This window comes from Melanerpes formicivorus, unplaced genomic scaffold (assembly GCF_026170545.1).
Source record: "Melanerpes formicivorus ecotype bairdi unplaced genomic scaffold, bMelFor1.0.p_v2 SCAF_35, whole genome shotgun sequence".
NCBI classification, from domain to species: Eukaryota; Metazoa; Chordata; class Aves; order Piciformes; family Picidae; genus Melanerpes; species Melanerpes formicivorus.
In genome coordinates, this window is record NW_027142387.1 from 2,293,114 (window position 1) to 2,305,779 (window position 12,666).

The 12,666-nt window shown below is 38.8% G+C and overlaps 1 protein-coding gene across 3 annotated transcripts in view; it reads right to left on the reverse strand.

Annotated features, from left to right (window-relative positions):
- SUGCT (succinyl-CoA:glutarate-CoA transferase) overlaps nucleotides 1–12,666 on the reverse strand; it is a 339,487-nt gene that overhangs the window by 12,302 nt on the left and 314,519 nt on the right. Inside the window, exon 15 of one of the 3 annotated variants that reach the window (XM_068156841.1) lies at nucleotides 9,908–9,949. The exons of the other annotated variants lie outside the window; for them this stretch is intronic. Coding sequence (XP_068012942.1) covers nucleotides 9,940–9,949 — 10 coding nt within the window. The 3' untranslated portion in view covers nucleotides 9,908–9,939. Of the gene's footprint in view, nucleotides 1–9,907; nucleotides 9,950–12,666 lie in introns of those variants that run through there. 3 annotated transcript variants of the gene reach the window in all.

Sequence of the window (12,666 nt, forward strand, 5' to 3'; positions counted from 1 at the left end):
AAATCCAAGAGAAAAGCATTGGCATTCAGTTTCCAATAACATATCTAAAAGTGTGGATTAACATGTAGATGTGTCACCTCCAGTTTGTGGAAAAAAGTGGGATTCATACCCTACCATCAGGACTAGAGATGCTGTACTGAATGCTTGCACTGTGTCAGTGCTGGTAGCTTGCTCCTGAAAACAGGAAAATTTAACTCTCATTGTCAGTTCTTTCTCCCTAGTCTGTGCTTAAGTTAGTTTTCCAAGTGTACTTGTATTTGGCTAATAAAGATTAGTTTCTTTTTATCATAACTGCTTCTCAGATACGTATGATATGGGTATATATCTCTTGGTCAGAAAGCAATGACATGCTGCAGAAATGACCATAACCTTATTCCCTAATAATCTGACAGGAATTTGACTGAAAACTCTGCCCTTTAAAACACAAATCTGCACCGTGCAACAGTAAATCATAAGGGCTCACATAGCTTTCTCATAATTAAATTTTAATTGAGTTTTCTGTTCTTAATAAGGCAACCCAATTCCAGGGTCATATCAGCCACTTCCTTAATCCACAGAGCTCAGAGGCTGTCTTCTGCACTGACAGCATGCAAAAATGTTTAATGCACAGACAAATACCTTTCATAGATTATTCTGATTCTCAGGCTGATTTCTAAGCCAGCTGTTCTCTGCCTGATTCAATGTGCAGATTTCATTTTAAAACACAGAATATTCCCTGGTTACCTGCCATATAAGATCTTACAGGTGTAGGGCATGTTTGTAATGCTTGTTCATCCACTTGCAGGAAAAAAAAAATCATAAAATACAATATTTTATGTAGCTTTCCTGGATTGCAATGCTTTCTTCCCAACTTTCAGATACTGTATCAACTGAAGAATGCCAGCAATTACTTCATCCTTTATATATGTACCTGTTACCGATTATATTCATTAATTTCAAAGCCAGCTGCTATTTTTGCCTAAAGTAATTCTTGATGGTAAATTTTATATCTATATACCTATATAAAAGAAGTAGTGCTTGCTATGACATAAAAACACTTCAATGTATCTTGATTATAGACCTATTTATTACTGCTTTGTTGCTTTTTCACATAAGTAGGGTAACTAGTTTCCTGCTCCTCCTGTGGCTTATTCTCTGTATAGCAATTTTAACTAACAAGTAACACCAAATACACAAGAAAATACAGGCAATTCAGAAGAAGAAATGAATAACTGTCTGACAGTGAGGTCAACCACAGTACAGACTGTAGAGTTGGGAATCCAAAGAGTTTGGATTTGGCTGTTTGCTCTATCAACCAATCAACACTGTGATCACAGGCAAATCACATTCCCTTGCCATATCCCTGCGTTTCCTGTATAGTTGTGTTAGCATTGCCTATGTAGATTACAAAATGTTAGGGGCTGGAGTCATCTCTTGCTATTTGTTTATACAGTGTTTGATACAATGGGGCCCACTTTATATTGGAATAAAATACAAATAATTTCTTTTTCTGATATCCTGTCTCCCAGAGCTGCTTCTGAGGAGTATGAACCACTGTCCCAAATTATATCTGATAAATTGTGCTTTACTCTATTGTGGGAGAGATTTCTTTCTAATCCGAAATCCATCTGTCTTGCTGTGCTGCAAGTGATAGTTTCTGGGCAGAGAGCATACTAATTGCAGGATTAAACTCTTAGCTAACTCTTGGGTGGAAACTGTTTCCCATAATGTGGTAGAAAACACATGTTGGTTTCTGTCTGCAGATCCTTGGACATCACAGCCGTGATCTTGACTGAGATATTCAGGTTCTCTACTGAACTATGTCTGTGCAATATAATTCAATTAAAATTAAATCATAACTAGCCATCAAAAAGTATTATTGAGATTTTAGTGGCTCCAGTAGTGCTTAGCATGGTTTAGTTCCTCTTTGAAGGCAGAGACAGTTGTACTGAATTGTAACTAATTTTGCACCTTCTCCAAATAAGCAGCGCAGAAAATTGGAGCTAAAATTTTTGAATATAATTTTGGTTAAGTGTCTTAGGAGTGTATAAATTTGCACAAAAATCAAGAAATTTGAAAGTTTTAAAATCTAAAGTATATTTTAGCACATGGTATGTCACTATAATATCTCTCATTTGGATGTGCACATTTATCTATTATTCACCGACGTGAAATAGTGACATTATTGATGTGAGGCAGACCCTACTAGCAGGCTGCAGGAAACAGCTGGTGTCCAACATCTTTTCTTCCCATGGGTACATAGAGGGGGCAGATACCAGACTGCCAGACACAAATGTGGAGGAAATATTTCAGAAATTATTCTGGTCATATCCCATCTTCATAGAGTTCTCTGGTCAAAAGCCATCTTGCTTATAAAAATACTTAACTTCCCATATTGTTAAAATCATTGAATGCTTTAGGTTGGAAGGGATCTTTAAAGGTCATCTAGTCCAACCTCCCTGCAATAAGCAGGGGCATCTTCAACTACAGCAGGCTGCTCAGAGCCTCAAACCACCTCACCTGGAATTCTTCCAGGGATGGGGCATCTACCACCTCTCTGGTCATCCTGTGCCAGTGTTTCACCACCCTCAGTGTCAAAAACCTCTTCCTTATATCTAGCTTCCCCTCTTTTAGTTTAAGACCATCACCCCATGTCCTGTTCCAACAGGCCGTGGTCTGTCCCCAGCTTTCTTATAGGGCCCCTTTAATGCTGAGAAACTGTAATAAGGTCTCCCCAGGGGCTAAAAACACTAGAGACAACCACACTTTTCAAGAAAAGCCAGATTGTTAGACAAAATTATTTGTTTAAATATAATTTTTTATGGTTGCAGTGCAACCATGAAACATCACAGGCAGTACCACACAATCAAGTGCTCTTCACTGTATGTTGCAATATTTGAGCCAAATCCCCACATCTGAAAGTGCTGGTAAACCAAGAGAGCAAAGTTAGCTGGGTGAAAGGGTAAGCTAGGAGCAAAGTGAGATACAGAGTGGGCTGTCCACTTTTTATGCTCAGCATTTCAGAAGCATGGGATTAACAATTATAGAACGAAGCTAAAGATAGGAATCCTTCCACCACCTTCGAACGCCCATATCCTAAGTTGGTCTAACAAATCTCCTGTTCCCACAGCCAAGCTCTGCCTTCCCGGCTAAGCTATTTCCTTATTTCTCTGCTTGGCACTACTCTGTTCTCCTTTGCCAACTAACCACATGTGGGCAAACCCTTGCTCTTTCAGAAAGACCATAAAAGTTAATGTAAAAGTAGAACGCTACCCATAGTGGCTCAGTACACAAGACAACTCTCTGACAATGGTCAGAAGTAGATGCTCTTGAAGCTCTGTATATGAATACAAGAACATCCAATATTTCCCTGATACCTTCCCAGCCTCTAACAATTCACCATCTAGCTCCAGTATCCCACTGTCCTCTTGTGCATACTCCCCTATTCTTCCCAAATCCCTCTCCCTAGTCTCCCATTAACCAACGCCTACTCTAACATCCTGAGCATAATCACCACAAGGAACTTAATACACCATGAGATAATATATCCCATGTAGCTCAATTACTCATCAGCCTTCAATGCCCTTTCTTGTTCCCAAAGCCCACAACTCCCCACAGCACTTTCCATTGAACCCTAAGCTGTATTCTCCCTCACTGTTTCTCCCCCTCTTTCTCCAGACCCTTTGATTGACCTTAGATATTGAATACTCTGAATGCTTGATATTCTTTGCAATTCACTTTTTTTTCCCCAGTTCCTTCACTAATCAGTGTACTCCCTGAATCTATTTCTTATGTAAGCTTACCAGTTGCATATTGTACAATGAAAGCAACACTTGAGAGAGAGGGAAAAAGTAGGAAGCACTTCTGACTAAATAGAACACATTTGCTGAATTCCTTCTCTGGATTTGTTAGATCTCTGCAGCTGGGATTTATCCTTAATGATAAGCCAAGTAACCCCACTTCACAGAATAAACTGCAACCAACATATTTTAAGCAGGTGTGGGAAAATTCAGCAAAGCACTAATGACTCCTAAAAAGTGCTAGCAGAACCTGAGTGCATGCTTAAAGATGTAATGCCAATTCAATACACAAAGCAAATTTTTGTGATTTCTGTGTCTGGGTCATCCAGAGTCGTCTTAGAGGTGGCCCACAAATGAAACTAAAAACAGATTCAGGTAAATAAATCATCAGGGTGGACTTATTTAATTTTATATTATGGAGAACTTTCAGTGGAACTATGTGATTTATACACAGGCAAAAGTAAGCTTTAGGGTACCACAGGCATCTGCATTGGATATGAGAAATGGCCTTTCTCCTCAAAGAAATCCAAATGCTGGGGGTTTGGGTGACTTGGAGAAAAGCCACAGCCACAGTACCTTCGTTTATTCTCTGAGGTCAACCAACAGGAGTGGACTCATGCAAAAAATCTATATACTCAGCCTCTTAAGTGTGGAACTATAACAGGACAATCCAAGTGAGCATATGCCTCCCCTCCATCTCTATCCCCAAACAGCTTTGACTCATAATGTGACTAGAGAGAAATAAGGCCATGGAGTTTTCACAAACGTCTGAGCAGGAACTCAGGATTCTTTTACTTTTGGATCTGAGCTGCTCATGGTAATCCTAACATAAAGAAAGTGCACTCTCTGATGTCCAGTCTCTAAGGCATCTTCAGCTAGGTAATGAAAATCAAAACCCAAACTACTCACCAACTTTGAAAAGTTCAGCTTCGTTAGTATTTTTATGCTGTAACTGTCCTCTTTTGTAAAGCTTTCTGAATCCTTTGGAAAACATTTTACAACGATAGTCCAAATTCTACTCAAATAGTTCTGTCCAGCTTGGTTTACAGACACAGCATACACAGAGGACACACATCTGCATTTCATGGTGTGCTTTCCGTGACATGCTGGAACTGCCGTGGAGATCTACGGCAAATGACAGCATGCAAATAATCCTTACATCTGTGTACAAGCAAACCCACACGCTTCACAGGAGCTGCTGTGTGCATCGGATGTTTTCAGAGTGAGAAAGACAGAAAGGAAAATCATGTTATTTCTCATTAAAGCAGCAGATGATTTCCTGATTTGCCTTCATACTAAGATATATTTTAGAGCTTGAACACTTTTTAATAGGATTCAGATCCAAGTTTTTAAATTAAGCTTTGAGTCTCACTATCTACCACATTTAATTAAGAGACCATCAGTAGTCCTGCTTTCAGATAAAATATATAGGAATAGATTCAACAAATTCTCCATCCCTTAAGTGCAGTGTAAAATCCATGTAAAGGATTGTTAAAAAGGGATTTAGGAACGGATATATTTTGGTGAATCTGGGCTATCTAAAATTTTCTGACCATTTCAGAAATAAGGTCTCGTTCCCAGAGGCCACCAACTGAGGATGTAGGGAAAGTAAATCACTGATAATTTTAAATTCCTTCTTTTGTTATTTCTGGATAAAAAATCACAAAGAAAATGCACAAATAAAGTGCTATTTTCATTACAAGCTAGCACCAAGTTAACAATAACCTTTTGAGGGGGAAACCAGAATTAGAAGAAAGCTCTTAAGAAGGAAGGAAAAAGCAGGGAGCAAGGAGAAAGCAAGTGTGAATGTGGGAAAATAAATGAAGAAAAGGCTACGAAGCTTTTAGAACAACTGCTTCAGCTCATCCACATCTGAATCCTGATCCAGACATGTCAAGTCAATAGCAATAATCATACTAAGATAGTGTGTAAAAACTCTTGGCCTGTACTACAGCACTGTAGCATAGGAATGGAAATACATTGAAATCAGCTTCTTTCCAAGACTCGGAAATTTTAAATTAAGTGACAGAAACAGAGGAGGTCTGAGGTTTATTAGAAGACTGAACTACAAGGTGTGATATTTCCCTTAAGTGCAAATCAAATACTGTCTGTGATATAGTAACGTGCTCTTCAGAATTGTTTTAAAAAGCGGGGAAAATAGGAAGAAAACCCCTACAGAATTGTAACACATTGAGTACTTGTAAAAAATGGTGTTTCTGATGTGATGATTTCAGTATCAGTTCTTAGTCTTACACTTCCAGAGTAACTCTGAGTGTTTCACATACATTAGTGGCATAAACTCAGAGTTTGGAGAAGAAATAAATTCCATACCAGATCGCCTAGATCCCCATTTCATCTGCTTGCACATGAACAAGCAGCCTATTTATACAAACAGATATACTGATATTATGTAATTTGCCTACACTCATACAGTAAGATGGTTAGAAGAGATACTTAATGCAGCACTCCATGAGTGAGGTTATTTACCCACATGGATCCATGAGCTGTGAAGCTCCCTGGATTGTAGAGAACAGACTCAGAGACCAGACATAAAGAGCAAGTGAAGAGGCAGTGACAGACCAGAGACTGGAACATGCCATTGTTCCTCTGCAATGAGAAAAGGATAGCCCAGTGATGAGCAGGTACTCAAGGAGGTGAGGCATTGGAACAAGCTGCCCAAGGAGTTGGTGGAGTCACCATCCCTGGAGGTGTTTGAGAAGTGTGCAGATATAGCACTTCAGGATATAGTTTAGTGGTCATGGTAGCTGAGTTACGGTTAGACTTGATGATCTTATAGGTCTTTTCCAACCTTAATGGTTCTGCGAGTCCATGGTTCTAGGACCGCAGCTTATGGAACTCATTTATTATAACCTTCGGGAAAGTATTCTTAATCCCTGTGAAAAAGGGATAATTGTTCTTAAGTGGTGCTCAAGATGCTGAGGTTTACTATTTTATCTGTTGTTTTGATACAATGGTAATAGACCCATTGAAGTATCTTAATTCATGTAAAAACCTTGATAATTGGCACAAATGAAAAGTCAGACTTACTTTTTACTTACTTTTTAAAGTAATTACTGCTTCTGACAAAAATTAAATAGACTGTTACTAAGGGCATACTGCAATGTCAGCATGGACACAGCTTCCACATTTAAAAGAAAAAGAAAAGCATGGCAACTTCCTCAGCTTCTATGACATGAGCCAGAAGGCACTAACCTTCTCCTGTAGAGACACCTTTCTAAAAGAGAGAATGGGACTTTATTTGCCATATCCACTGAAGTGCTGAAGCATTTAGAGACAAGCAAAACTGCTGTTCCTGTGACACAGGAACCTAGTCAGGTACCTGCATAATTACCTACTCACTAAACCAGAACAGAGTCCTTGAAGAGATTTTACGCAAGTTGCCTACAAAGGCTTTCAGAAGGACATGACTAAGAACTTTGAGAAAGTACTTTCAGCAACTCAAATCCCCATAGCAGTATTTTTGTCTGTCGTACATGATGGACCCCGCCTTTTCACCTCTGCATTGAGGTGAAAAAAGGATCCTGTTTATAAATTATCTAATCATCACGTTTCAATTAACACCTTTTTGAGTACAACTTACTGCCCTTGCCTGAGTTTCCTCCCAACATACAGACAATAGATCCTGAAGAGGATCGAGTATTTTAAAGTCTTCCAAAAGAAACCTTGTACAATGGATAAGCTCCTGAAAGCAGAGAAAAAGAACCTTCATTTTAGCAGACAGTGTGCCTTTAAGGCATTAATAACAAATGCTAAAACGCCAACGGAAAACTTTTCCAAACTGGTTATGATTAGCTGTTCTAATTCTGTATACTGCCCCAAGGAATTTGAACACCCACTGAAACCAAGGATCTTCCTTTACACAAGGAGACATAAAACATAATCCCATTGACTTTAAGGCAAGTAACTCCACGGGATTTGCTACAGCAATTTATTTGCAACAGGTTTGCTACAGTAATAACTTTTCACTGCAAGTACACAATGTCTGTCTCTCGCAAAATACTTCCACTTCATTTTCTATCAGAGGGCCACCAATTCTTTGTGCCAGGATTTCATAAAATTAATAAATCTACTTCCATAATCCTTGCTGCTTTTACTGACAAATGTAATAAACTACAGGATGCAAAACTCTGGAAGTCTACTGGGGTTTATTTTCCTTTTCTTTTTTCCTTGACAAGCTTCACAGAGTAGCACTTCTGAGACATGCTCATGTGCTGTAAACCTAATCCTTAGCAATTTCCTCTTTTCTCAAATAACCTAGATATTTTATGAATAGTGAAGGATTTCCTTTATCAGACAACATTTGCCTTTTTTTTTTTTCCCTTTTTTGCATGTGAATTGTTTTCAAGGAAATACACTTTGAAGCAATTGGATGCTCTCAGGCTGACATTCACAAGATACACTCCCAAGGAAACATGTAAAACATGACTAAGAAGAAGGTGCCCTGAAGTTTAAAGGCTGGACAAGTGGTACGATAACTGAGGTCAAACCTTGTTATTCTTTTTTAATCCCACCACATCAGGCATTTCAGTGCTACTTTTTATGCCCATCTCTGTAAAATATTTGCTTTTCTACAGCAGCAAATCACACATGGATTGATTTTTCAAAGTTGATGGGCCATTCAGATCATACATTTTCTGTTCTTAGTCCTCTTCTCAAAATATGGGTGATGTCCATCATTCCATCCGCAACAGAAGGTTATTCATAGAACAACCATGCTTATACGCCTGTCTCTTCTTCACTGAGCTTGCATCTCTGCTTCCTTTCTCCAAATTGACCCCATTCTTTTGGCTGCTGTAGTTGGCAAGTGTGTTAGTGCATAAACACACGTGATAGTGCACAAACACACACATACACGCCTACAGTGATATTAAGCACCCTTGTAGAAACAATTCCTCAATGTAAAGTTTGCTATAGCACTGACTCATCTGCTAAAAATTCTGATTTCTGCTGCAGACAGAGCAATATGACTGGAATAGAGCTCTTAATGAAAAACCCAGCACACTGGTTCCTATCACCTTCTTGCTCCCCCACAGAATGGCTGCAATCACAACTCCACCTCATCCTTCTGCTGCTGAGAGACACCCTTGATTTGCCTGGGAAGTGGGGAATAGGGCAATGTAAGCACAACTACACCATTATTTCTTGTTTATTCTAAAAGGACCAATAAAGGGATAAACACAAATCTTGGCTGAAATAACTGTGAGGAAAAACGGTTGAGGGTTTTTCTGACATTTGGTTACCTGCAGGAGGTCTTCAGAGAGACTAAAACTCACTCCTCAGCCCAAGATTTCCTTAAACTGACAAGCAACATTTAAGAAATTAATCAAACTGAAACAATTTTCATTTTGCTACACATCCAGCTCCAAACCAAGTATTACAGGAGCACTGAAAATCTCAAGAAAATGCCCCATGAGGCATGGAAAACAATTAGCGGGCAAAAAAGAAGAAGTATTCAGCACACCCCTCACCCTAGAAGTCCAAGCCAATTACAGTAGAAATAGTCAGTGATTCAGCACAAAGGTTCCTTGGCAGACTAGCGAGGAAAAGGCAAGACTCCAGCTGGGTCACTCAGAGAAAAAAAAAAATGCAATAGTGCATCGTAAGGGCAGGATTTGTGTTTGCAGCCCTTGAAAAGGGGGACATTTAATTTAGTTCAGCTCATTCCTAAAAGGCCTTTCTTTGTTTATATTTGCTTCTCGAAACCAAACCCCTAAATTTTCCATTCAAAGTTGTTTGCTATAGGGTCACACGGTTCCGCAACCATCCAGGGTCCTTCCCTAGCTCGACTCAATGCCTGACGCGTCTCTGGATTCTGGTGTTTTGGGGGCGACAGAGGAAAAATAATAATTTCAGCATCATGGATATTGTCATGAGTTTTCCTCAAAGAAAGAGTGGGGTGAAACAGAGGAACTTCATGTAATTGCTCTGGGTGGCATGTTGAAGGAGCCCTTAACTGATAGAAGAAACAATCAGAAAAGGAATTTTGGGGGTTGTTTAGGTTTTATTTTTCCTTTTTTTTCTTTTTCTGACAGGGGAGCCAAAACTTTGGTCATCGTCAGAGATGAGACAGGCCTTCTACCTGCCCCAGGCTGATGACTCTTCAGTTCTTGAGCATGCATGATCCATCCTTAAGATTAATCTAGGGAGAGCTAGAAATTAGAAAAGAAAAAGAAAACAGAGAAAGTAAAATTGGGGAAGGAGAAACAAAAAGCAGAGAAAGTACAGAGCTATGGAGGAAAAAAACAAAGTAGTTGAATAGTTAAAGAAGAAAGTAATAGATAAAGCAGGAGGAGCAGAGAAGAATTTGATATTAAAGTGATGAAAAGGTATCTGAGATACTTATCAATGAGATTCAGAAGAAATGCTGCTGGAGCGAGAAGATGGCAGATATGAAGCAGAGTCATCACTTGCAGATGAGGAAGTTCATGCGATCACAGGAATGTTTCAGAATATGCTCGGCCAACTGTGGCTGACTGTGAATAATGCAGTTAGGAAGAGGGGTGAAAGAACTGAGCTAAGGGACAGTGTGGTAGGAGCCAACAGCTGATTCGACAAAAGACAGCAAAAAGGAAAAAAGCTAATTTAAACAGATTGCATCTGAAAAAAAGTCAGCTGCACAGTCTTGAACTTCTCTGATGGGCAGCATGATAAAGAAGAGGAAAGCAACTTCAAGATAGATTCTCAACTTCCTCTGCAATCAAAAGTTTGTGTCCAAGGACAGGTTTTAACATTGAATTTGTCTTCAAGATAAAGCTGCAGACAGTAAAAAACCCATATCCTTTAGGAATGTTTAAAAAGCGTATGTATGCAGGATTTTTTTTTTTGTTTGTTTAAAAAAAATCAAGTTAAAATAAAAGCTTTTGCTCTCTCTAAAACAAAACCAAAACAACTTCACGTCTTCTAACTTTTTTCATCATAGCACAACCACAACACACCACACTACAAATGCTGTTCATGCAAAATTATTGTCCTTACAGTGATACCAATGGTACCAGAAGTGTGAGGTTCATAAATTTTACTGTACAGCTGGAAGAGTATGTACATGTGTTACTGTTCCACAGCACTCATATAAACCATTTAGAAAATAATCTTTTTAAGGTGATACTGTCAATTTTTAAATAGCACTGGATATTTTATTTTTTTTTTCATTGTATTGTTTCAGGTAACACCTGGCAATACCATAATTGGAAGAGAACAAGGAATTTATTTCCTACTGCTCCAGCACAGACTGCCTTCAGAAACATTTTCTATGAGAGCTTGCAGATGAGGTTGTAGAATCTCAACCCTGGGAGGTTTTCAAGACTCAACAAGATAAAGTCCCAAGTAACCTTGTCACAATTCAGCACTGAGCCTGCTGCAGCCAGCATGATTCTGGGATGCAGAATGCCCAATATAGAAAATTTCAATATTTCCCTTCTGACAGTCAACTTCAGCAATAGGTCTCTAGTCAAACACTGTGTTTGTGACTTACTTAAGCAGATAAGGTTAAAGAACCTGCGAAGGTAAACCTGGTATTTTAATAATTTGAGTTAATCAGTGAGTGAGAGAAGGAAAGTCAGTATCTGACACATGCAAATGGGGTAAAAACGGACAAAAACTAGCAGAAGGGATCACAAGCAGGCCTCACCAGTGTTATGCCTTCTGTATTACTCAGTATTGCACCTGTCTTTCAAATGAAGGATTTTAAACACAGTGCTACATAACTTTTAGTAAGACTGAGCTCTACCTGCAGTACATGAGATGAACTGGCTGGGGTTCAAATGGATCTTTTCAACCAACTGTTTCACAAGGCTTGCCCTGCTCTCATTAGGCAAACATGTGAAACATGGACTAAAGTTTTCCAAGGTGTCCAGCAAAGATGTTCTTTTGAATGTCAGAAGGTTTCTGGTCTGCAGTCCTCTCCCCTTTGCATGGGGGAAATCAGACTCTGTGGTTCTGGAGACATTCCTGTCTCACCCTTCACTCTATGGTTGAGGCCTGCTCCACCAGGCTTAGTTTCAATCAGGCCTGTAAGCAGTGTCTAAAAATCAATACCTATTTAAGAAGTACCTTAAAATTGGCATGCAAAACTCACTTTTAAAAACTCACATGTTTTAAATATACTAAATACTCACAAACCTGAGAAACAGAAAAATGTAAGCCATAAAAAAATTATATTTTTTCAGGGTTTCTGCCTGCCTATGGATTTATATTGCTCCTGCAATATGCCACAAGCATTAAGCATTCAATTGGAAGCAAATGAGAACAATTCTCTGCCACCTCTTTCATAAAAACCCTTCAATCATTTGTAATGTTTTTTTGACCAGCAAATAATAGAGCTGCTTCACTGAGCTATTTAAGTCGTATTACTTACAGCTGGAGAAAAATGAGGAACAGTCATTTTCTAGGGAGGCCAAAAAATATGATACACTCATGCAAACTAAATTAGATTAGGATTTATTTTTTTTTGCCATTGGTTTGAAAAGATAAAGGATAACCTTTTCAACTTTTACTTTGCCTGGCATTGCATTTATATTTTCCACTAAAAGATCCTGAACACAGAACTTCACAAGTGTTAATAGGTTTCAGTCCTATCACCAATGTCCTGAGACTAAATACAGATGAAAGTACTGAAATATTGCTATAGTTGCAATATCCATGCAAACCTTTTTAAAACAGCATTCAATGACAGTTTTATCTTAATCATATGGTGTCAGATTATACTATATATCATTAATGCAGCCACTGTGCAAAGGCTTGTTAAGCAGACTCTTGAGAAAGCACCTTTGTAGATTTATTTATTTAAAATTTTTACCAGGGTCTGGTGGGGAGGAAGGTAAATCTGCAGCTTTGACATTTTCCTGTATAGCCTCACTGTTGTTATCCA